The sequence below is a fragment of the Balaenoptera acutorostrata genome, chromosome 15 (genome assembly GCF_949987535.1).
Source record: "Balaenoptera acutorostrata chromosome 15, mBalAcu1.1, whole genome shotgun sequence".
NCBI classification, from domain to species: domain Eukaryota; kingdom Metazoa; phylum Chordata; class Mammalia; order Artiodactyla; family Balaenopteridae; genus Balaenoptera; species Balaenoptera acutorostrata.
Window position 1 is genome coordinate 26728550 of NC_080078.1, and position 25390 is coordinate 26753939.

Below are 25390 nucleotides of genomic sequence, written 5' to 3' on the forward strand. Positions count from 1 at the left end.
CATTTCCTCTTCTCTCTAGTCCCTCCTCTCGCCACTGTCTGAATCATCCTCCTGGAGCAAAATTCTGATCAAGTCCTTCCTTTGCTCAAAACCTTCCCAACTGTGAGAATATAAAACCTATGGTCATAAGCTTGTCATTTAAGAATCTTTATGGCCCAGCTGCAGTCAACATAACTTTTTAACTAAGAGCACAAACTCTGGGGCCAAAATGACTGAATTTTAATCCCAAAGCCTGCAATTATTAGTTGTGTGACCTCAGGCAAGTCACTTAACCTCTCTGTGCCTCAGATTCTTCATCTGTAAAATGGGAATATGAATAGGACCTGCCTGATAGGGTTGTTGGCAGGATTAAATGAATTAATGCATGCACAGCACTAATAGTGCCTGGCACATAGTAAGTGCAAAATAAGTGTTAGCTATTACTATTATCCTGATTACCTCCTACTCTTCACCTACTCACACATTATACTCTAGTCCCACCTATTAATTCCTGCTCCTTGGGCATTTTTTCATATCACCCTGTTCCCTCCATTTGTAACACAGCGCCACACCATCTCTGGGTCAAAAGTGTCCAACTGACAAGACCCAATTCAATTGTCACTTGAAAATCTTTAATAACTAACTCCCCTCATAACCCAAATTAATCTTCCTGCCTCTGTGCATTAGTGTAACTTTTATTTGTGCATGTTTTCTTATCTCCTAGACTATGATTTCCCTGGAGAGGCTGGTATAGTTGAAACAGTATGGTCTTAAAGGTTAGACAGACCTGGGTTCCAAACCAGATCACATTTATCTGCTCTGAGCCTCCTATTTCCCATTTATAAGTTCAGGATAATAACACCTCCTTTGAAGGAAGCTTAAATGACAAATTCTATCTATAGATATTCAAAAAGTCTGCTGTATGGTTGATTGGTATTGTTAACAGTGGTATTTATTTAGTGCCAGCTATGTAGGTAGTACCAGTGCCAAATACTGGAGCTTAAAAAAAAAAGACAGAACTGCCCTGGAGAAGCACAATTTTTCCATCAAGTTTATGGAGATATGGATTTGTATATCCCTAGGCTGGCTTGTTTACAAAATAGCTGTGACAAGAACAAACAAAACAACCCAACCCACACGTGCACTCTGCGTCAGGTCTGGGGTGCGTCCGGGGAAGACAGCAAAACTCCTTTCTATTGACGTTTCAGAGAGTGACATCAAGACCACCTACAAAGGACCGACCAATGGGCTTCGGCGGGGAGGACCCAACGGGGACTGTTGAGGGCATGACAGCACCTGGCTCTTCCTCCTCCCCACCAAAGTTGGGGGGCCGCCTTCTGCCCGCCAAAGATCCCCAGTTTGACATGCCCTCTCTTTTGCCTTTTTTTCTTTTCTTTCTTTCTTTTTTTTTTTTTTTTAAAGAAAACTACCTTTTGCAAAAGTCCAGATTTCTGAGCCGTGAGCTCAGAATCACAAGAGCTGGTACTGTTACTCTGGGATTTCACTTTCCCCTTTCTGTGCGTCCGTTACCCTCTTTTAAAACTAGAGCAATCGTTCAGCCTTGGGGCTGGAACGTGCCCGGCCAGTCAGACCTGAAGCCCAGCCTGGCGTCTATCAGAAGCCTGGTCAATTCTGCACGCGCTGTATAGGCTGCGACCCGCGCTCCCGGGGGCGGGCGCCCTGTCGTCTCCCTCCAAGGTGTGTGGAAGCGACGTCCCCTCCCTCTCGCCCTAGGGAGACCCTGGAACTACAGGCTCGGACTCTGACCCTGGAGGGGACACAGGTGAGGCCAAGAGACCAGCCGTGCCGAGGTGGGCTCTCGGTAAGGGATGGAGAAGCTGGCTAAGCGGGGGTCCACTCCCCGAGGCCAGGACCGCGGCTGCTCAGGACCGGGGCTGCTCAGGACCGGGGCCTGGGAGGAGAAAGCCCGCGCACCGCTCGGAGCCCGTCCTCCACATCCGCGGTCCACACCCCGCCCCCAAATTGAGCCCGGGCCGCCCACTGGCCATCCTCCGCCAAACCGCTGCTTACCGCCGCGCTCAGCCCGGGGCCGAACTGGCCATCGACGCCCGCCTGGACCCCAGCGTAAGCAAAGGAAGAGGTAACGGCTGCACTTCCGGAAGTAACCTAGGACTGACTGCGGAGGAGAGTGCCCCCGGCCCGCGACCATAGAGGAGAGGCTGCACCCGTTCCCTAACCCCCTCGACCCTGCGCCCTCCCCGCTGCCTAGAGCGGCCACTCTTGGGCCGGGGAGGTCCGCGCAGGCGTACTACCGCCGGTCCCGCCCCTTACTCTTGGATGCACAGACCTTGAGCCAGGGCTTTTCACCGAGAAGGTGAGGCTGTTGTGGTATTTGATCCTCCAGGGTGGCTGTTATTATATCTGCAGGAAACAGCTTTGCCCGGAAATTAAAATTATATTACAAGACCGTACTGTACTCGCCACAATTTTGTTTTTGCCTTTACATTTTATGCAGAAAATCAGAGAACCATGGCTAGATTTCCATTTGCAGTATTAAGAAGAATCGGAATTAAAATGACTTTCTTATCACCACGTTTTTTTTTTCCCCAGCGTCTTGGTTCGTTAAGAATTCATGAGGATTACCTGTTTTAAATCACTGGCCTGGAGATTGTTAAATCGATAATTTTGGATGATTATTTTTTTCTAGCAATCAAATGGGCAAAGAGTAAAAAGATTGGTAATGTTCTGTGCTAGTGCCAGGAGTGTATGACTCATTTTCTGGAGGATAGTCTGGCAATAGGTATCAGCATATTTTTAAAAAATTGCCGTGAAAGATACATAACAAAATTTACCATTTTAACCATTTTCAAGTGTGCAGTTCAGTGGCACTAACTGTATCCACGTTGTTGTGCCGTCATCACCACCATCCAGGACTTTATCATCTTCCAAAACTGAAAGTCCATACCCATTCAACAATTACCAATAGTTCCTTCCCCAGCCTCTGGTAACCACCATTCTACTTTCTGTTCAAGAATTTGACTACTCTAGGTACCACATATAAGTGGAATCATACAGTATTTGTCTTGTTGTGACTGGCTTATTTCACTTAGCAAATGTCCTCCAGGTTCATCTACTTTGTAGCATGTGTCAGAATTTCCCTCTGTTTAAAGGCAGAATAAAATTCCACTGTAGGTATACGTGACGTTTTGTGTATCCATTCATCTGATGATAGATGCTTGGGTTGTTTCCACTTTTTGGCTATTGTAAATTATGCTGCTATGAACATGGGTGTACAAAAACCTATTCAAACCTCTACTTTCAATTATTTTGGGTGTATGCCCAGAAGTGGAATTGCTGCATTATATGATAATACTATTTTTAATTTTTTAAAGAAGGACCATACTGTTTTCCATAGTGACTGTACCATTTTACATTCCCACTAGCAGTGCACAAAGTTCCAATTTCTTACCTAATAGGTGTGAAATGATATCTCACTGTGGTTTTGATTTGCATTTGTGATGCTGAGTGTCTTTTCATGAGCTTGTTGGCCATTTATATCTTCTTTGGAGAAATGTTTAAGTCCTTTGTCCATTTTAAAATTGGATTCTTTGCTTTTGTGTTTTTGAGTTGTAGGAGTTCTTTATATATTATGGATATTTACGCTTTATCAGTATATGATTTGCAAGATTTTTCTCCCATTCTGTGGGTTGCCTCTTCACCTTGCTGATAGTGTCCTTTGATGCACAGAAGTTTTTAATTTTGATGTAATTCAATTCATCGAGTTTTTCTTTTGTTGCCTATGCTTTTGGTGTCATAGCAAAAAATCAATGCCTAATCCAACATCATGAAGATTTTTCCCTATGTTTTCTTCTAAAACCCTTATAGTTTTGGCTCTTACATTTAGATGTTTGATTTATTTTGAATTAATTTTTATACAGTGTTAGGTAAGGTTCTAACTTCATTCTTTTGCATGTGGATATTCAGTTTTCTTAACACCATTTGTTGAAAAGAGTATCCTTCCCTCACTGAATGGTCTTGGCATCCTTGTTGCAAATCATTTGACCATATATTCAAGGGATTATTTGGGGGCTCTCTACTTTATTTCATTAGTCTCTATGTCTTTATGTCAGTACCACACTGTTTTGATTACTGTAGCTTTGCAGTAAGTTTTGATATTTATTGAACTTAAATTACTTAAAATTTAAACTTAAGTGGCCATATGTGACCAGTACTTTCCATTTAGGACTTTTAAAGCTCATACTAGAAGGCAGAGAGACATTTCAAGTTTGAAGTTTGACTACTTGTCATATTGGTTTTCACATTTACTCTCTGCTGCTCACACTAGGATTGGTGGGCCTAATTAACTATATATAAATTTCCTTTGAATGAGTAGAGGAAAATGGACTTGTGGCACCTGGTGGGGAAAATATGGTCACACTATTAACTTGTTCTTTAGGGTTCTTATTATTTTCTTTTTGGGGAAAATGGTTATCTTCTTTTCAAAAAGCACAAGTGGTTCATACTCAGTATTTCTCTCAAACCTAAGGTGTGAATGCAGGGAGATGTGACAGCAGGTCAGAACGCTGATCATATCTTACATTTATTTTTACAGTGCTTTACAATTCACATACATTATCACCACTGATCCTCAACCCTATTTAGTGGATGAGAAAATCGAGGTTTAGGAAGATTGAATAATTCCAGACCTAATAAATGGCAGAGCTAGCCTTTGAAAGCAGATCTTCTAACCAACTTTCATAGTAGGCTTTTGTGAAAGACCAAGGTGAATTCATTCACTCAACCCACGTTTATCGAGCATCTATACGTGTCAGCAGTGTCGTAGGCTCTGTGAATCAACTGCAAACCACAAACCAACATAAAACTCCATCAGGCAAGACCTAATCTGTTTTGCCCACCGTAGTATTCTCAGTAGCTAGTGCAGTAGATAAAGGTCTCAGGTTTGCGTTCCCCGTCACCTCTGTAAGTAACCCTCTTTTCCATTGCTCTTATTGCAGCACCCTGCTCTTTCTCTTCACAGCGAACTTTGGGTTTCCAAGAGGCAAGTTCGATTCCTGCCTGACTTTCCCCTCTTCCCTCAAGTTAAGCTCCAGTGGGAGCTTGTCTTTTCTATTCCTCACTGTATCCCCACTCCTTTCAGGGTGCCTGGCACATAACTGGAACTCAAGAAATATTTATTCATCAACTGGATGGATGTCATGTCACTCAAACTTCTGAAGTAAATGGCCCGGGCTTCCCTGGTGGTGTAGTGGTTAAGAATCCGCCTGCCAATGCAGGGGACACGGGTTCGAGCCCTGATCCGGGAAGATCCCACACGCCGCGGAACAGCTAAGCCCGTGCGTCACAACTACTGAGCCTGTGCTCTAGAGCGCGCGTGCCACAACTACTGAGTCCATGTTTCACAATGGCTGAAGCCCACGTGCCTAGAGCCCGTGCTCCTCAACAAGAGAAGCCACCGCAGTAAGAAGCCCGCGCACCGCAACGACGAGTAGCCCCCGCTCCCGCAACTAGAAAAAGCCGGCATGCAGCAACGAAAACCTAATGCAGCCAAAAATAAATAAATAAAGTAAATTGTCCAAGTCTGGTCCTCACCAGCTAGACCACGCCTTGGGGGACTTCGATAGCCACGCCCCTCCTGTGTCCCGGGAAAGGAACCCAGCCTTGGCCCCGCCCCTACCATGACGCAGGCACACGTGACGGCGCGCCGGCGCGCGCTGTTTCCGGAAGTCACCCCCGCGGTCTCCGCCGCTGCTGCCTGCGCTGCTGGCAGTGGAACTTCGCGAGTGGAACGGCAGAGGCGGGCCGGACGGGGCCGGGGCCTGGCCACTCTGCAAAATGGAGATAATCAGGAGCAGTGCGTGTCCGCCGTGCACCTCCCCGCGTACCGCGGCCCCCCTCACCCGGCCTGCTAGGCCCGGAACACGGCCGGTCTGCTTGGCGGGGCCTGGGGCAGAGGCAGCCCCTCAGGGGTTTGCTCCCCCTTTTGCGCCTCTTGGAGGGCCTTATTCCTCTCTCTGGCCCATACACCCTTCGGGGCCTTGTCGTCTTTCTTACCCGGGCACCCCCAGGGCCTTATCCCTCTCAGGCTCGTGCCCCCCGCGGGGCTTATTTTCCGCCCCTGTCTGTGCACCCCTCAGGGACCTGTCCTTCCGCCCTAGGAGACGTAGGAGTTCCCCGGGCCCTCCTTCCTTCCCAACCTAGTAGCCCGTGGGCAAGCAGCTAGGCCACCGGTTCTGAGCCTGTTCTCGGTTTCTCCGCAGATTTTAAGAGTAATCTCCACAAAGTGTACCAGGCCATAGAGGAGGCGGACTTCTTCGCCATCGATGGGGAGTTTTCAGGTATCCCTCTCTTGCAAGCTTGAGGCTGGCACCTTGCAGTGCATAGCCAAGCCTCCTGCCCCCCTACCCCCTGCTCCCTTGCCCCGGACTTCTGCCTGCTGGCCGCTCCCCCCTGTTTGTAGCCTTGGGCAAGTTGCATGGGTCTCCACGTTTCCTCTTAAATGTTTCGAAAGCACGGAAGAGGTGCGGTGGGTTTTGTGATTGGGTTTGTGGTTGTTGGACCTCTCAGGGTTGCAGATAGAGATTAAGGTTTTGGTGCTGCTTAAAAACTGTTGGATGTGTGTGAGACAGCTTGGGAGTTCGGCTCAGGCTTTTGTGTGTGTGTGGTGAAATACACATAACATAAAATTTATCGTTTTAACCATTTTTAAGTGGTTTTAAAGTCCAGTGGCATTAAATACATGCACATTGTTGTGCATCCCTCTCCAGCCATCCATCTCCAGAACTTTTTCATCTTCAGAACTGAAACACTCTACCCATTGAACAATAATTCCCAACTCCTCTCTCCCTCTGCCTCTGGCAACCACTGTTTCTGTCTCTATGAATTTGACTAGTTTAGACATTTCCTGTAAGTGGAATCATACAATATTTGTCCTTTGTGACCGACTTAGGGTCGGACTTTTGCAGATAAATGAAGGTATTCCTTTAGGCATTAGTGGAAGTGTTTATTGCCTGCCTTGGCATGTGTGTGCATGTGTGTCTAATACTTTACTAACAGTTATAATTGCAAGGTTTTTTCTTTTTCTCTTTTTGGATCAAAGATATCCACGTTTGGTATAGATAACACTTTTGCTACAAGTTTAACATGTTTCTAAGACTTCAGCTCTTCCTAAAGGACTCCATGCTGGGGGTAATCTTTGGCTTTAATTAAGCGTGCAGTTTCTAGTTGGAGTCAATTCCCTGGAAAGCTAAGAGTTTTCACCACAAATAATTGTCTATTGATGTTGAATATACCTTTGTTGTGTAGATGTTACTCCAAACTGTTGACCAAGACTGTACTCTAACAATAATGCACATCAGTATTTGTTGATGTCTGAGTATGCATTAATCTTTGAAAGCAGCAAAACTTATTCAGTCATAGAGATTGTTTTCTTAAATCATGACTGTTTCGAAACCTATTTTTTTTTTTACTGAATTGTAATTGACCAATTATGTCAGTTTCAGGTGTACAACATAGTGATTTGATATTTTTATACACTATGAAATGATCACCATGCTAAGTCTAGTTACCATCTGTTAGCTACAAAGTTATTGTTGGCTATATTATTGGCTATATTCCCTATACTGTGACATTTATTTTATAAATGAAACTTTGTATCTCTTAAACCCCTTCACCTATTTGGCCTTTCCCCTGAACCCCTCCCCTCTGGCAACCATTAGTTTGCTCTCTGTATCAATGTCTTTGTTTTGTTTGTTTGTTTTGTTTTTTAGATTTCACCAGTAAGTGAAATCATATGGTATTTGTCTTTCTCTGTCTGACTTATTTCACTTAACATAATACCTTCTAGGTCCATCCATGTTGCAGATGGCAAGGTTTTATTCTTTTTTATGGCTGAGTAATATTTCTTTATATGTATGTGTATATATATGTATGTATGTATGTGTGTATATATATATGTGTGTGTATATATGGCATCTTCATTATCCATTCATCTATCTTTGGACAATTAGGTTGCTTCTGTGTCTTTGCTATTGTAAATAATGATGTCGTGACATAGGGGTGCATATATCTTTTCAAATTAGAATTACTGAAGAAAAAATAATTTTTGTTTTCTTCTGATAAATATCCAGAGTGGAATTGCTGGCTCATATGTTAGCTCTATTTTTAATATTTTGAGGAAGCTTTATACTGTTTTCTATAGTGGCTGCACCAGTTGACCTTCCCACCAACAGTACACGACGGTTCCCTTTTCTCCACATCCTTGCCAACACTTGTTATTTCTTGTGTTTTTGAGAATAGCCATTCTGACAGGCGTGAGGTGGCATCTCAAGATTGCTTTGGCTGTTCGGGGTACTTTGTGGTCCCATACAAATTTTAGGATTATTTGTTCTAGTTCTGTGACAAATGCCATGGGTATTTTGATAGAGATTGCTTTGAATCTGTAGATTGCTTTGGGTAATATGGACATTTTTACAGTATTAATTCTTCCGATTCGTGAGCACAGTCTTTCCATTTATTCCCATTGTTTTCAATTTCTTGCACCAATGTCTTACAGTTCTCAGAGTACAGGTCTTTCACCTTCTTGGTTAAATTTATTCCTAGGTATTTTATTCTTTTTGATGCAGTTGTAAATGGGATTGTTTTCTTAATTTCTGTTTTTGTTACTAGTGTATAGAAATTTACAACAGATTTCTGTGTATTAATTTTGTATCCTGCAACTTTACTGACTTCCTTTATTAGTTCTAATAGTTTTTTGGTGAGGTCTCTATAGTGTTTTCTATATTTGAAATCTATTTTAGACACTGAAACTGCCCATTCTCAAATTGAAACATTCACATCTCTAAATTCGTTACTATAGAGTTTAGCTTGGTAGCCAGTGAATTTAATGCTAATTTTGAATAAATGAAGAAAGGAGCACTTCCAATTAATTTTCATTCATAAAAATATGAGATTATAGCGCCATTGAATAGTTGACTGACATTTTTCCATTAACATTTATTAACAAGTTAAAAACTTTCATTTCTTAAAATCTAGGAATCAGCGATGGACCCTCGGTCACTGCATTAACAAATGGTTTTGACACTCCGGAAGAAAGGTATCAGAAGCTTAAAAAGGTACGTGGATGTGCTAGAAAAAATTTTTTTTTCCCATGTTGGTCCTGCATATATTGAATTATAGAGGAATATAATCATTAAACTTGTTCATTAACGTCTCAACCCCAGCTATAAAATGGTATTTTAGTGGTATTTAAAACAACAGCAAAAATAATTGTTTGCTGGAAAACATTTTGGGGAAGGTTTAGTATTTTCAGTGTTAATTTGATTTATAGGAAATGTGATGTGGTTATTTTAATCATTTGGAAATAGGTTTACCATGATACTCCAGATGGTGGATAGGTGCCTAAGTTGGGAAAAATATTAAGAAATGTATATAAATTGATAATGCGTCTGATAGATAATGTGTAATCTGTTCTAATTGGAAGTATTCTGCCAAAGTTAAGTAATCAGAAAACCCACCTGATTGAGAATACTGTTGCTGATGTCGACTGTAGAGCACTGTTTTGACAGATATTTTATTTCCCTTTTCCAGCATTCCATGGACTTTTTGCTGTTTCAGTTTGGCCTCTGCACTTTTAAGTATGACTACACAGATTCAAAGTAGGTTGTTTTAATAAGTGGTGGGAATTCTTTTGTCATGGCGTAATGTAACCCCCTAAGTCTCCTTTTATCTTATTTTCCCCAGGTATATAACAAAGTCTTTTAACTTCTATGTTTTCCCGAAACCCTTCAATAGATCTTCACCAGATGTCAAATTTGTTTGTCAGGTTAGTAGTATAATTGAGTTTTTTTCTGTTATGAATGGCTGATGAGACAGTGTGGAAATGTGGAATCAGAATTCTCTCTAAAATTTGGTTCTACCACTAACTTTGCACTTTGGGCAAATCATTTCACCTCTCTGACTTTCAGTTTTAGGGTTGTAAATTAATGACACTCCCATCTTCCCTTTTATTTGAGAATGAGTAAAGGAATGAGATGTAAGAGACAGGCAGATGGAAATGAGGACATGAGCTTTATCATTAGTAAAGCTGAATCTGAGACCATGGCTTCATAGTGTGACTCTTTTGGGGATTTTTAATGTCTTACCCCTGAATTGAACCTACAGATCAGGACCTTCAGGCTTCTTCCCACCCCATTCTCATTGCACCCATCTCCAAGGGTAGAGCTTTATTTTCTGGAAGAGGAGGGTATGTGTGTATCCTCTTTGAAAAGAGAGAGCCCAAAAGGGGCTAAGCTATATATGTTCAGTTTCTTTTCCCAAGCTCACCAATTAGGAAAGAGAGGGTAGATAAAGACAACTGTTTCCTCCTGAGGAGGAGAGGGCTGACTTTATGAGCCAAGGTAAGGATACAAGGATGTTCCCCTTTAGAACACCCTGTTCGGAGTTGTAGCTGATCTAGTAGACACTCAGTGAATATCAGTTTCCCCTTTCTGCTCTCTTAATAATCTGATACAATGGATAAGGTGAATGTGAATAAGTGTATAGCGAATGGATATGTGATGAAAGCTGAATGTTGGCCTTTTCTCCCTTATGATCTTATGCCTGAGCTTCTCTCCCCGTAGTAACATTAGTTCCTTTGAGTCTTCCCATCTTTCCCTTTTCCTGCATGTAAGTAGTAATGCAGTTAAGAAAGCCTGGAGTGTAGGCTTCTGAGTGACTGAGTCATGTCAGGTTCTTTCTGTAATAAGGCAGGATATAAACAAGTGAAATTGAGCATTAATTGTATATCTAGGGCTGAAGAGAAGGTAATTTTGGTCTTGTAACCTGAATTTTTCTTAAATTAACAAATAAACCATAGTTAATATTTCTTTACCCTGCAACCAGTTAACAGCTATTTACCAGTCACCTTAGTATAGGATACTTAATTAAACAGTATTTGTAGATTTTCACTGAGAGAAAAATAGGCTCAGTTGGGAAATTTGTATGGATGTAGTTTTCCAGCAGTACCAGGAAAAGACAATTATTTAAAGTGGATTCCATAGCTTTAGCCAGGGGTTAATCAAACAAATGCAGACAGTGGCAATGAGACACCTTGGGGATGATGCTTTGTTCTAAAAGACCAACACAAACACAGTTATTCTAGGAAATGAATTGGAAACAGATCAAAAGCACCTACCCATTGTACAAAGCCATTCTGGGGCTACACCTGGAACACTTAATGCAGTTATAGTAGCCAGCCACTCCTTAAAACAAAGAAAGACATCACAGACTTGAAGACAGGCCAGAGACTAATGTCTGAAATGGACAATGGGATAAAAATGGTGCAATTCTCTATTCTGGAAAAGCAAAGGCAGAGAAGAGGTTTAGACTCAGTTAAGTAAACTTGTGAATTGTATGGATATGGTAAATGATAGTATCTTTGAATTTTTTTCTTTTGTCCTCCATCTAAGGTGGATTTTGTCTTTAAAATTCTATGATGACGGCAGAGTTGTATCTTATAAGGAACTTATTAGCTTCTGGACTCAGCGAGTAGGGTGAAAATTGTGTCTGGTCAAAAATCAATCTTGAAAAGCTCTTATTACCCTTAAAGCAGGGAGAATTTGGGAGCAAAATAACTTAATATGCTCTTTGAAAAATAAGCATCTGTATACATAGTGAGCTGCTCACACTTGGCAGGATATGGAGGAGTGAGCTGCCTGAGAGCCAGGCACACTCCTGGAGCACGTGCCTGTCCAATGGGGCGACAGCAGAACTGTATGGCATTGGCATTGTCTTCACCTCCTCTTTTTCTTCTCTTCTCCTTCCTTTTTCTGGGCGAACATCTATAGTTGAATTCATGGAAGAAAATACATACGTGGTCGTGAAAAATCGAGACCCTGCTGCTGTCTATAGAGTAAAGAACGAGTTTCTTTTTTTATCCCGTCTTCCCCATGCCACTTCCTTCCCCATTTCACTCCTTTTATGTCCATATGTACATATACTCTTATGTCTACATATATATACATAATTTTAGCTTTTTTCTTTAATATACACAGGATCATAATATTCATATTTTATATAACTTGCATTTTCTACTTAACACACTGTCTTCATATTTCATAGTATGGATATGTTACAATTTGTTTAATTGGAGTTTAGAAGTTTTCCAGTGGTTACCTATTTTAAGCAATGCTATAGTCAGCGTCTATGTGCAGCATGTCTTGGTTATATGTAGGAATGTTTTTATAGGATAGATTTCCAAGAGGGGGAATTGCTGACTCATAGAGCTTATATATTTAACATTTTGATACATGCCTCAAACTGTCCTCCCGAGTAGCCGTGCTCATCTTTTGAATCCTGGAAATGGTACATTTAGGACCAACCAAAGATAGTGGTTAGTAAACCACAAATAGATTTTGTTGGTTCAAAGTGTTTTTTCTTTATTTTCTTTTCTTTTTTTTTATACAGCAGGTTCTTATTAGTTATCTATTTTATACAAATTAGTGTATATATGTTAATCCCAATCTCCCAATTCATCCCACACCCTCCCCCCACCAACCCTTGGCCGCTTTCCCCCCTTGGTGTCCATATGTTTGTTCTTTACGTCTGTGTCTCTATTTCTGCCTTGGAAACTGGTTCATCTGTACCATTTTTCTATATGGGTTTTTTTCTTTATTATGGTAAAAAATAAATAACCTAAAATTTACCATTTTAAGAGGCTTTCAGTTCAGTGGCATAAAGTACATTTTTTTGGTGCAACTTAGAGGGTATTATTTGAGTGGAAAGTAAATAGCTTCAAAAAGGGGATAGGTGAATCTCTGACTCTGGATTTTTAAAGAAGGGAGTTAGGATGTTTTGGAGTCTAGTGACAGCAGGGACAAAAATGCCTTTCCATAATCCATCTTTTGGTGCCTCTGTCAGTGATGGAATATTAGGTGGGCAGAGTTATAAGAATACTCAGGCATGGTAGATAAAAAGGCTTGTGGCCCAAGTCAGAAGTCACTGGGTCTTGTTCAGAACAAGATAAAAAGGAAAGATGTGGGCGGGGACTGGTTGCTTATTTGAAACCACAGGAAACCTGGACATGATGGAAAATGATGTGCCTGTACCCACACGTGTGTGTGTGTTTGTGTGTGTGTGTGTTTGTGTGTGTGTGTGTGTATTTGGTAAGGTTGCCTTTTTATATCTCATCATATTTTAAAAAGAATTTGTGTTGGAAAAGTATATATATATATATAAAAGTATATACAGTATATGAAAGATTTTAACATAAGATTAAAAAGATAAGTAAGTGAAAAGTTGGAAGAAAAGAGAAATGAGGATATGATTACTGTGTTATGATTAGAACACAGAATTTGTGTCAAAGAAAGTCTCACCTTTTGTCTCTTAGCTTCCTACCAGCCAAGAATAGGGGGAACACACAATCAGTTCTGTGGCCCATAGGATCGAAATAGGCCAGAGCTCAGGAGAAGTTCAGCTTTCCTCAGACTAGAGACCTCAGAACATTTCCCCTTCTGTTATCATAAAGAAATCACTAATGTAGAAGACCTTTTCTTCAGTGGCATCTCTCAAGAGAATACGGTAATGAGTTTACTGGAGCTGGTACAGCGTCCCTCAGCCTAGACTGATGGTATAATGTCAAGTACAGGTCAGGAAGGTAGTTCTATGTGGGGTCAGATTAAAATGACTCAAGTGTGCTGCCCTCTAATGTTCTGACTTAAAACAAGAATAAAATTAGAGAAGCTACAGTGATGTTTCCCACTCTTCAGTCAGTTGAGTAAGAACTTTGTGAAAATTTTCCCATTCTTGGGTAGTATTATTTAATTAATATTTTTACTAACATTTACTTACATATTTTGACTTACCCTAGGCTTGAGATATGTATTTAATAAATCTCATTACTGGGAATTTTTCTCTATTTTGATCTTGAATGTAAAGAACATCCAATTAAGAGCTTGGGACTTCCCTAGTCCAATGGTTAAGACCGCACTTCCAAAGCAGGGGGCGCGGGTTCGATCCCTGGTCGGGGAACTAAGATCCCACATGCCACATGGCGTGGCCAAAAAAAGAAAACAAAGATATGGGGCTTTCAGAATCTAAGTTGAAGTGAATATTGATACCTTATAACTTGCACTTGTTTGCTACCTTAAACCTGAACCTGGGGTGAGATAATAGAAATACATTTAATTTTTATTTATAGTCAGTACAGCCACCAGGAGTTTCCTGCCTATTGGGAGAATATATGTTCACTAAGTAAAATTTTCTTAAATGTTGTGAAACAAAGGATATTTGTTTTATAAGCTATAAAGGAGAAGAGCCCAGATAGTTTAAGTGAATTAATGGATGATTTGGCAGCGGTGGAGTAGAAATGCCTTGTCCTCTGACCTTTGGCATGCTGTCTCCTTGCCTGGTTGCCTTTGTTTACTCGCCTGAGTTCTTTCTCTGCTTCTAGTCATACACCGGCCACGAACATCACCAAAATGCATGTTCTGTTTACTCTTGTTTCAGAGCTCAAGCATTGACTTTCTAGCAAGCCAAGGATTTGATTTTAATAAAGTTTTTCGCAACGGTAAGCCTATGTGTGACCTCTCTTTAGAGCTTGTGAATCTGGATTTGGTTGAGAAGTATCTTTTTCTGCCTGCTGTCTGAGACAGGATCTCGGATTCCCAGCCCATCGTGTGCAGCCATAGAGTTTTTATTGTGCCCTTTTTTTAAGGCCTGAACTGAACAGGAGAGGAGCTGCTACTTTATTTAGCTCTAAGGCCTCTCACGCTCCTGGTTTCACTGAGTGGAGCTTTTCTGTCGCTGGTGTGACTTGGTTTCCTGGCACACCACCTAGGGGGGGAATGCGTCCCTGTTTTCTTTCAGTGAGACAAGTGCTACAATGTAGCATTTTAAAAAGCAGCCATATTCCAGTAATACAGAGATGGTCTTTGGAGGAGAAAAGTCTACATAGTCTGCACAATCCTGATGGCTAACTTGCTGGCATGACAGGCTGGCAAGCAGCCTTGGGGGAGGGACTACGTCCCTTCCTTATCCCCGGACCAGAGCACGAATGATTCCTCTCCCATATCAGGGAGGTGACCGTTAAATATTTGATGAACGAACACCGGAAGTTAGACCACACCAGAGTGGTTTTCCTTCCTCCATTCATTTGTTTCCCGAAAAGTATTGGGGAAAGCCTCTGGTTTTCTCTGCAGTATTAAGCGCCTGCTGCTCTAAGGTCAATAGGTACTTCACTTAATTATTCTTGTAAATTGTATTCATTCCCATGGCGAATGTATTATTGAGCGAGGTAAGAAAGGAGATTTTTCTCAGCAAAGGTTCTAGAACATAGACGTCAGCTAAAGTCTCTTCCCCTCAGCATGATATCCTTGCCGGGCCTGTAGCACCCATGTCATGTTGGTTTTTTAATTGCTTTAGTGGTGCTGCGTCTTCATGTCTAGTGATGATTTTGATTTTTGGAAATACTAAAAAAAATTTGGAATCCAAACTGCTTAACCTGGTGGGTGAGCCAGCTGGGTAACACAATTTGGGTATAATAAAATAATTTATTTGCTTTGGCTCATACCTGACTCTGAAAGCCATTATAAAACACAAGTTCCAAATGTAGTTAGAGCCCTATAATGGAATAGTTGCAGAAATCTTCTGAAGGAACTACTTTACCCAGACTCATATGAGTGTGTAATTTCCAGCCTGATGGTTTTATTTTCATAAAAGGAGAGAAGCAGCTAAATTGGAGGATGCCTCACTCTCTAGTTTTGTAGTCAGACCTTGTAATATTTTAGTCACGGCTGCATCAGGGCTCCCAGGCCATCTGTTATTACCGAGACTCTAACCCCGTGCTGTTGTAGATGCTCTGTAATTCTGACCTAGACCTTCACTTCTCTTTCTCATCAAATCTTTCCACTCAGGGTTTGCAAATGCCAGGCCCTTTTCTCCTGGCAGTCTTCTTGGAAGTGCCTTTGACTTCCTTGTCTGAAATGGAACCAGGTCAGTCCTCTTGCCGTTCCCCCTGCGGCCCTCCCAAGCACGGGTGGTTTCAGCTCTGTCTCTGTATCTGCAGCCAGGCAGTGGTAGGCATGCCACGTTCAATCCACTTGAGTTCCCTCTTCTCAGGAGCCACATTTCTTCCCAGGGCTGCGTCACCAGCTCTGCCGACCCTCTTTCTGCTGACTTCCTGGGCGTGGCCTTCACCAGCAGCCTTGGCATCGGCTCATCATCTTTCTCTCCACTCCTACCTCTCTCCTCCTTCTGGGTGACTCCAGCGTCCACTAGGACAACCAGCAAATGCTCTGTCTTGTCTGTTTCTTGGCCAGGCGGTCAGCAGTCCTCACTTCTGCCTCCCCTTAGCCCTGCACTCCCTTGATAGCATCGTGGGTCTTATTAGCAATAACTGTGCCCATCTCCATCATTTCTCTTGTCTTTCTCTTCCACTTACTTGGGTACCTCATTTCAGCGATCAGTTGACCTCCATTGCTTTTTCACTATCGGTTACCTTCCACTCTCCTGTCTTGACTTCTCTCCATGTCCACCTGGTCCATCATTATCCTTTCTTCCTGCCCTTGCTCCTCTTTCCCTCCATTGCCCTGGTCTAGCTAAGTCCCAGCCCTGGTTGGATCTTATCATCTACCTCCTCTATTTCTGAGCATCTGAAGATTGCAGAAAAATGTGACACACCTGAGCTAATTTGTCACTTTAAATTCATGACCACAAGCTTCAAGAAAGGACTCAGTCATGCTCAAAAATCCTACTTTTCTGACTTAGAAATTCCCTTTCTAACTCTCTATGATGTCTGTCCCACTCAACTGATGACCATGCCTCTCAATGAAAATAGAAGCTATCAGGGAAGAGCCACTTCATGTTCTCACCACCAGACCCACAGGTCTCCCCCAAGCCTGGGCTCAGCCTTTTTGTTTCTCTCCTTACAGAGGAGTCCCTGCACCGGTCAGAGGCTAGTACCTGCCTCCTAGTCAGGCACTGGCTCTTCCAGTTTGCCCTTCTCTCTCCTGGATATTTTCCCATCTCTTCTGATCATTCCATCAACTTTTGTAAACATGCTTTGTGAAAGTGCAGAGCTTCTTAATCTAGGCCATGGGCCGCCTTCCTGCCATAGATAGAATTCAGAAGTCTGTGAACTCGGGGAGGGCATTGTGGAATTCAGAAGTCTGTGAACTTGGGGAGGGCATTGTGGAATTCAAATCTATATTTTCTCTAACCTTGAACTGAATTTGTTTCTTCTGTTAGGAATGTAGGCAACAACCCAGCAGTGTTAGCAGTTGCTGGGAGGTTGTCCTCAGTGAAATCCCAGGTATCTTCAAATGGCATTTCAGTTGTGACAGATATATTGAATATTGTTTACCTTCATCAGTTCTTTGAAATTATCATAGTTATTTCACCTGCCATTAGGTCTTGTTATTTAATGTGTTGACCAGGAAGCTGATTTCCTGTATTATTATATTATTATCCCCTATTATTATATCATAGATTAAAAAAAGAATTTTTGGTAACTATTTCAATGTAATTACCTTTCTTTACAATCTTGCATATTTTATTTTATGCATTTGAAAACATTATTCTGGGGAAGGGTCTGTAGATTTCGCCCGACCGCCAAAGGAGTTGGTGGCCTGTGAAGATTAAGCAGGCCTGCAGGAACATCCCCGTCCTGAAATAACTCTAACCAAAGCAAAACAATCCCCCCTCACTTGATTCCACATCCCCTTTCCACTTCTGGCCTGTGATCCTCCCACTCAGAGCAAAGCCTCTTGAATGAGATGTGTGCTCTCCCCGTTCCTTCCTCTTCCCCTCTAGTTTGTTCTTCACCCACCCCCAGCTGGCCCGCCATCTGCACCCCTCCAAGGACACTGCTGGTCCCCCGTGCCTGCCATGATCTCAGACCCCACAGATCCTTCTTTGTCCTCATCTCGCTCCACCTTTGGAGGAATTTGACCCAGTCGATTGCTCCCTCCTTCCCTAGACGCTGTCCTCTGGCTTTCAGACACTTCGTTCTCCTGGTTTTCGTCCCACCTCCCTCTGGACTCCTCCGCGTCCTGATTGGCTCTTTCTTGTCTCACCAGCTTCTAAATATTACTTTTCCTAGTTGGTCTCATATATTCCATGGTTTTATTTATCTTTTATTATTAAATTCTTATTTCGAAATAATTTCAGACTTATATAAATGTTGCCAGAATATCGCAAAGAATTCCTGATACCTTCCCTCTGATTTCCCAGGTGTTAGCATTATAATGTTTGCTTTGTCGTCCTTTCTCTCATTATATATGTGTATATATAATTTTTTTCCTGAACCATTTTAGAGTAAGTTGCACCCATGATGCTCCTTTATTCCTAACTACTTCAATGTGAATTTTCCTAAAAACAAGAGCATTCTCTTATATAGTACAGTAATCCAAATTAGGAAATTGACATTGCTACAGTACTGTTACCTCATTTGCAAACCTAATATAAGTTTTGCTACTTATAGCAAAAGAGGAAAAATAATTTCCCCCTTGTCCAGATTCAATCCAGGATCACACGTTGCCTTTAAACTGTCTTATCTCTTTGCTCTTTTAAAATCAGAACAGTTTCTCAGTCTGTGATTTTAGTACCTTGACATTTTTGCATATTGGAGGCTAGTTATTTTGTAACATGCCCCTCAATTTGGATTTTTTTGATGTTTCCTCAGACAACTCCAAATGCATCTGTTCATCTCGGGCAGGGATACTGCAGACTTGAATGTCTGTGCTGCTCAGTGCATCATATCAGGAGGCATATGACATCAATTAGCCGCATTACTGACGATGATAACTTTTTTTTTTACTTGTAGTATGTAAAGTATGAAGTACACTAATATTGTTGCGCAGCTGTTGGTGTTTTTAATGTGGATCACTTTTTCACCAATTAGTTTTAGCATCCATTGATAATTCTTGCTTGAAACAATTATTATTGCTGACGAGTGGTGATTTTCTAATTCCATCATTCTTTCTACAAAGTTTTTTAAGCGTCACATGGCTTTTAATGCCCCCCACGTCCTGATGACACCTACATTTATATCTCAACACCTTTCTCCGGAGCTTTAGGCTTATATCTGCACCTCTTCATTTATATATACATCCCTAGATGATTTATTATATCCAGGAGGTAGCTTTTGATTTTCACCCCTTGGGCCCCAAGTCTATTCTTTGCCTAGTTTTCCCCACTTCAGTAAGTAGCCCTACTGTTGTCCCAACTGCTTAAACCTAATAGTTAGATGTCGTTTTTTATTTTGCCCTTCCCTTTCTCCCTCACCCCCACTATGTTGGCAAGTTCTAGCTCTCCTATCTCTAGAATCATTCTCTCCATCTCTGTAGATTAGGCCAAGGTCATAAACTATGGCATTCTGCCTATTTTATAAATAAAGCTTTATTGGGACACAGCCATACCCATTCATTTACCCATTGCGTGGCTGTTTTCATGTTACAAAGGTCAGAGTTAAGTAGTTGCAACAGAGATCCCCATATGGCCCTCAAGCCTAGAACATCTACTGTTTGTCCCTTTAAGGAAAAGTCTGCTGACCTCTGATCTAAGCAGTTGTCTCTGGCCTGGACATCCGCAGTGGACAGTTCCTTCCAGCTGACCTCCTTACTTCAACTCTCACAGGAGTCCAGATGATCTTTTAAAAACATGGAGCAGATAATGTGATTATCTTGCTTAAAACCTGATGGCATCCCATTGCTCGTAGAATAAAGTAAATTCTTACCGTGGCCTGTAGGGGCCTATGTAATCTTGCCCCATCCTCTCCAACCTGACATTACGCCATTCTCCTGCTTACGCTTCCTTGCTGTTTCTGGAACAGTCCAAGCCTTTTCCATCCTCTGGGCATTTATGCTTGTTCCCTGCCTGAAATACTCTTCCCCCAGCTCCTTCATGTCTGATTCATTCTTACCCCGAGGTCCTCCCTCCTGGTGGCCTCCTCTGGTCATCCTAAGGTCGTTCGCTTCACTACAGAGCAGGACAAGTCTACCTTGTTCACTGTTAGCTCACTAGTGCCTGATACAGTGCCTGGCACAGCGTAAGAGCCAAATCACAGTTTGTTGAAAGGAGAATGAATGAACGAGCGAATGGAGTGAATGAATAGACAAACACATTTCAAAATCATTTGCTTTTTCCATTGATTTTTTTGAGCTGTAGTTAAATATGGTCTTTCCTGAGTCTTTTAGACTCTTTGGTTTGTTACAAAATTTTTATGATAAACGGTTATTTCTGCTAATGCATTCTTTAAAAATTTCTGTTCAGGAATTCCATACTTAAACCAGGAAGAAGAAAGACAGTTAAGAGAGCAATATGATGAAAAACGTTTACAGTCCAATGGTGCAGGCGCTTTGTCGTACACGTCTCCTAACACTTCAAAATGTCCCGTGACGATTCCTGAGGATCAGAAGAAGTTTATTGACCAAGTGGTGTAAGTTCCTAAACGGAAACCAAACGTGCGTTGAGTCACGTGTCTTGGGGCAGGGCTGACGTCTGTATCTCAGGCTTGTGCTGCACATGCACAGTGCACCCAGAGGTGTGATGTTTGAGGGGCAGGATTTAACTGTGGTGTATCTGAGTTTGTGTCACAGCTGTCAACTGTAAATCGAGTTCTGTGTACTGTACTTAGACTTCCCATGTGTCACCAGGCAAGAGACTATCTTGGCCAAGTGGTCAGGCCTCCTGCGTGGACCACGGGCCTGACAGCCACCGTCCAGTTCCCGTGAAGGCAGAGGCCCATCCAGATATTTGCAACACATCCATGTTTTTTCTCTTGCAGTGAGGTTTCTGACAAGCAAACATGCCCTCGGAGGAGCGTCTGGTTTTGCTCTGTTTAGTTGTCAGTATAACTGCTTTACTAGGAAAGTAAAAATGCAAATCACTTGTATTGCTGAATCCTTGAGAAGTTGTTGCGAACTCATTAATAACAGCAACAAATGCCAAAATAAAGTATTTTTCTTTAAGCCTTACTGAACTAAAAAGTTATAACATGATTTGGTAAAATTACAGTGTTGTATGTTCTTGTATTTGGATTGCTTTTGAGTATGATGATTCTGTTGGTTGACAACTTCATTCCTTAGTGATGCTGATGGTCATGTTTTTATTCTAATTCCTCAGAGAGAAAATAGAAGATTTATTGCAAAGTGAAGAAAACAAGAACTTGGATTTAGAGCCATGTACTGGGTCAGTTGCCCTGAATATTTTCATGTGTACTTTTTTTGGAAAGGTAGATGATTTCTGGCATGTGCTCCATTTGGTCGCTTAAAAACACTCTCATAAATAGTCTTTTTATTATAGGTATGTTCCCCATATTTCAGCACTAACTTTAGCATTAACACAATTGGGACCATGGTATATAGAGACACTGAATGAATGCTTTATTCCGTCCTGGAGGGGAGAAAACTGTTGTGCACCTTTGCTTTAAGTCATGCTCAAGAGTGGCATAATTATTGTAGCCTCGACTTGTGCTTCATACATAAAGGCTTCAGAAGAGCAGAATTTACTGTCAGGCTACTCCTGTCCTTTTAATTTCTCTCTGCAGTAAAAAAATCAGTGTTTCATAGAGTCAGTGATGGAAACAGCCTGCTTTCCTTCCTTTTACTTTGTGACTAGCTTCACAGAAGTGTTTTAATGCATCTGTCTACTTAAAACTCTCTTCATACAGCCACAGGAAGTAATACTTTGGTTAGACAAGAACTTCTGCCTCTTCTATAAAGGCAGTATAATAATAATAATAATAAAGAACATTTCGATGAAGAAAAGTGGTGAGGAATCCTCCCACCTCAGACATCCTATCTGCTCTTGTTTGCACATTACCTGTCACTTCTAATGAAGTCTCTTTTAAAAATTAAATGTTTTTCCCAATTTGAAAAAGAATAAGTACATGTATATGAATAACTCAATCACTTTGCTGTACACCTGAAACCACCTCAACATTGTTAATTAACTATACTCCAATATGAAATAAAAAGTTAAAAAAAATTCAATCCATCTTTATTTATTTATTTTATCCATTATTATTATCATTATTATTTTTAATTTTATGTATTTTTGGCTGCGTTGGGTCTTTGTTGCTGCACGTGGGCTTTCTCTAGTTGCGGTAAGCGGGGGCTACTCTTTGTTGCGGTGCGTGGGCTTCTTGTGGTGGCTTCTCTTGTTGTGGGCTCTAGGAGCACGGGCTTCAGTAGTTGTGGTGCACAGGCTCAGTAGTTGTGGTGCACGGCCTAGTTGCTCTGTGGCATGTGAGATCTTCCTGGACCAGGGATTGAACCCATGTCCCCTACACTGGCAGGCAGTTTCCCAACCATTGCACCACCAGGGAAGTCCCCAATCCATCTTTAAAAAAAAAAAAAAAAAAATTAAATGTCTTTCCCAACCAGTGCTTGGTCAGTTTGAATTTTCCTTTTATAAGCCAAAATTAATACCTTTTCATTTGTTTTTATAGGTTCCAAAGAAAACTAATTTATCAGACTTTGAGCTGGAAGTAAGTGTTTATATTATACACGAGAGCTCTGTGAGGGACCCAGGATTTAAAAACTAAATGTAATTTTTTAGCTCTTATTTCATTTTTGACATTCTGCAGTTCTTAGTGATTTGACCATACCGTGTTCTTGGGCAGTGCTTTATTTTGTTATTATTTTCCCCTAGTTTCTTAAGTTGAATACCCACTTAATTTATTTCCTTGTTATTCCTTCTTAGTAGATGTTGTAAAGCCTTTACAATTTTCTTTTAACTATCACTTTGGCCTGTCCATTAACTTCTGGATGTGTAGTGTTTTTGTTCTTTGAAGGTATCAATATATGATAAAGATTTGGTTTTAAGACCTGGGAAATACTCAGGTGAATGCTTTTTCTAAAACGGGTTAGGCCATGGGTAGGTTTCAGGAGGCCTATGAATCCCCTGAAACAATATCCAAAATTGTGTGCGTGTATTTTTCTGGAGGTGTTTCTATTGATTTAATTATATTTTCAAGTGGATCTCTAACTCAAAAATTGAGTATCAGAATTGGACAGATGGATGTTTGCACTTGACTTTGTTTGGGGTTCTTGTTCTTTCATTAGAGTCTGCCAGTGGCATGTGTACTGGGAATTTACTTTGACCAAAACAGGAAAAGGGCCATTGTTGTTTGACCAGGCTCCTTTCCTCTCACGTTATCCTTGCCACATACTCCACCCGGGTTCCAGATTCCTCTCCTGGGCAGATGTAACTACTGTGCCAGATTACAGCAGAGTTACTCATCTCAGATCTACCCTGTGCATGCCCCAGATCATCCAAAGAGACCTTCAGAATTTCACTTAAGAAGTAAGCATTGTGGTATCTAGAAGCAAGATTTGACAGTGTAGTAATGAGTTGACTGTATTACGGGATGCCTGACATTTCAGAAGATGCCTAAGTCCTAAAAATATTAATTTGAAATCAGTTACATTCCTGTGTTTTAAGAGGAGAGAGAGGGAAACATTTAGCAGCTGAAATTACTCTAAAGTCTTCCTAGTAGTGGTATTTATTTCATACTTAATAAAACTTAAGTAATGAAATTATAGCTATGTAGTTGTTTTTAAAATACTTAGGGTTTTAGCTGTTGTCTCATCTACTGATGTCATGTTTTCTTTCTTTTCTTTAGGTATCCCAAAGGCATTCATGTTGAGACTTTAGAAACTGAAAAGGTAACCTCAAGAATTACCCAGGGCCAACATCAAATGCATTAAACCCATGCAACAATATGCAAATGCAAAATGCAATCAAATCGAGCAGTTGAAAGTCAGAGTTTACTCCTTGGCTCTGCTACATATGAACTGGGTGACATTGGGCAAGTCATTTCCCCTCTGCCAGCCTCGTTTTCCTCATTTGTGCATTGGGCATGAGCATGGTAATGATTAGCTATACCTATCTCACAGCTTTTTAAAAAATAGTGATCAAGTGGGTAGATGGAAGTGAACATGCTTTGTAAACTTGAAAGTATGCAAATGTTAGTACATGTTCTTAATCATCACAGAAAGCTGATATACATGGTATCCATGTAATAATTGCTTCCTGTTATGTGGGCCAGTAAAATTAAATTTTAGAATCTGGGGCATAAACATAGCTATCATCATGTACTCCCAGGGTGCAGTGATAGAACTGTGATGGGTAAAGGTGGGCTGATGGTGAGCTAATGGTGCGTTCCTTCTACAGAATTTTAGAATTTAGTTCTTGTTGTTAAGTCAGATGTCTAATTATATAAGAGATTAAGTAAATTAAGTCTTGCTAGAAGAAAAATCTCAAACTTTGACACAGGAGGTTTTGTGGTGTATTTGATTGATACAAAATGCAGTATGTGAGGGCTTCCCTGGTGGCGCAGTGGTTGAGAATCTGCCTGCTAATGCAGGGGACACGGGTTCGAGCCCTGGTCTGGGAAGATCCCACATGCCACGGAGCGGCTGGACCCGTGAGCCACAACTACTGAGCCTGCGCGTCTGGAGCCTGTGCCCCGCAACGGGGGGGGCCGCGATAGTGAGAGGCCCGCGCACCGCGATGAAGAGCGGTCCCCGCACCGCGATGAAGAGTGGCCCCCACTTGCCGCAACTAGAGAGAGCCCTCGCGCGAACCGAAGACCCAACACAGCCAAAAATAAATAAATAAATAAAGTAGCTATAAAATTAAAAAAAAAAAAAAAAAAATTAAAAAATAAAAAAAAAAAATGCAGTATGTGAGAAAGAAGGTGCTAGTTATCTGACAAGTTACCAGAAAATCCAGGATTTTTCTTCTTTTTTTTCCTTTTTTTTGGCCACACCCCACGGCTTGTGGAATTTTAGTTCCCCGACAGGGATTGAACCCGGGCCCTTGGCAGTGAGAGCCTGGAAGCCTAACCACTGGACCACCAGGGAATTCCCCAGGATTTTTTTCTTATGTTAATGAAATGTAGAAATTTTTTTGTTGAGGTGTGGTTAACTTACAGTATTACAGTTTCAGGTGTATAACACAGTGATTCAACATTTTTATAGATTATATAGAAATTATTTTAAAACCAACTATTTAGAAATTCATGTTCAAATGCAACATCTTAGTGTTTATTATGGAGTGTCTTATTCTCACAGTCTGTTGATATTTATAATTGTCTTTTGGGGTGATTAATAAACCATGGGAAAATGTCATGGAAACACGGAGGTGGAATTTTGGTTTGTAAAGCATCAACTCAACTTTTGGTGGCATTTCAAAATACTTTCAGTGTGTTTAGCCCATGAAGGACTGTGCAGTGAGAAAAACTGTAACTTCTACTGGTAGCAGAATCTGAATTTTGGAGGGTAGGGGTTAGGTAGCTTCCCGAAAATTGTATATCTGCTTTATGTCTTTTAGAAAGAGCGCTATATTGTTATCAGCAAAGTAGATGAAGAAGAACGTAAAAGAAGAGAGCAGCAGAAACACGCTAAGGAACAGGTGATTGGATTATGTTCATTTCCTTTGGGTGAGAAAT

At 41.3% G+C, this 25390-nt stretch overlaps 2 protein-coding genes across 8 annotated transcripts in view; one reads left to right on the plus strand and one right to left on the minus strand.

Annotated features, from left to right (window-relative positions):
• Window positions 1-2165, minus strand: part of BFAR (bifunctional apoptosis regulator) — a 31875-nt gene extending 29710 nt beyond the window's left edge. For 3 of the 6 annotated variants that reach the window (XM_057529115.1, XM_007188362.3, XM_007188361.3), the window contains exon 1: window positions 2011-2164. The gene's annotated coding sequence lies outside the window, so the exon portion shown is untranslated. Of the gene's footprint in view, window positions 1-2010 lie in introns of all 6 variants that reach the window. The other 3 variants (XM_057529114.1, XM_007188360.3, XM_007188364.3) reach the window with 2 other exon arrangements.
• Window positions 2166-5656: 3491 nt separating this feature from the next.
• PARN (poly(A)-specific ribonuclease) overlaps window positions 5657-25390 on the plus strand; it is a 170610-nt gene continuing 150876 nt past the window's right edge. The window contains exons 1-11 of one of the 2 annotated variants that reach the window (XM_007188367.2): window positions 5657-5812; window positions 6219-6296; window positions 8992-9071; window positions 9547-9614; window positions 9700-9781; window positions 14443-14503; window positions 20206-20371; window positions 21058-21123; window positions 22385-22423; window positions 23561-23603; window positions 25273-25353. In XM_007188367.2, the coding sequence (XP_007188429.1) occupies window positions 5794-5812; window positions 6219-6296; window positions 8992-9071; window positions 9547-9614; window positions 9700-9781; window positions 14443-14503; window positions 20206-20371; window positions 21058-21123; window positions 22385-22423; window positions 23561-23603; window positions 25273-25353 (783 nt within the window). In that variant the 5' untranslated portion in view covers window positions 5657-5793. The remainder of the gene's footprint in view (window positions 5813-6218; window positions 6297-8991; window positions 9072-9546; window positions 9615-9699; window positions 9782-14442; window positions 14504-20205; window positions 20372-21057; window positions 21124-22384; window positions 22424-23560; window positions 23604-25272; window positions 25354-25390) is intronic. The other variant, XM_007188366.2, reaches the window with a different exon arrangement.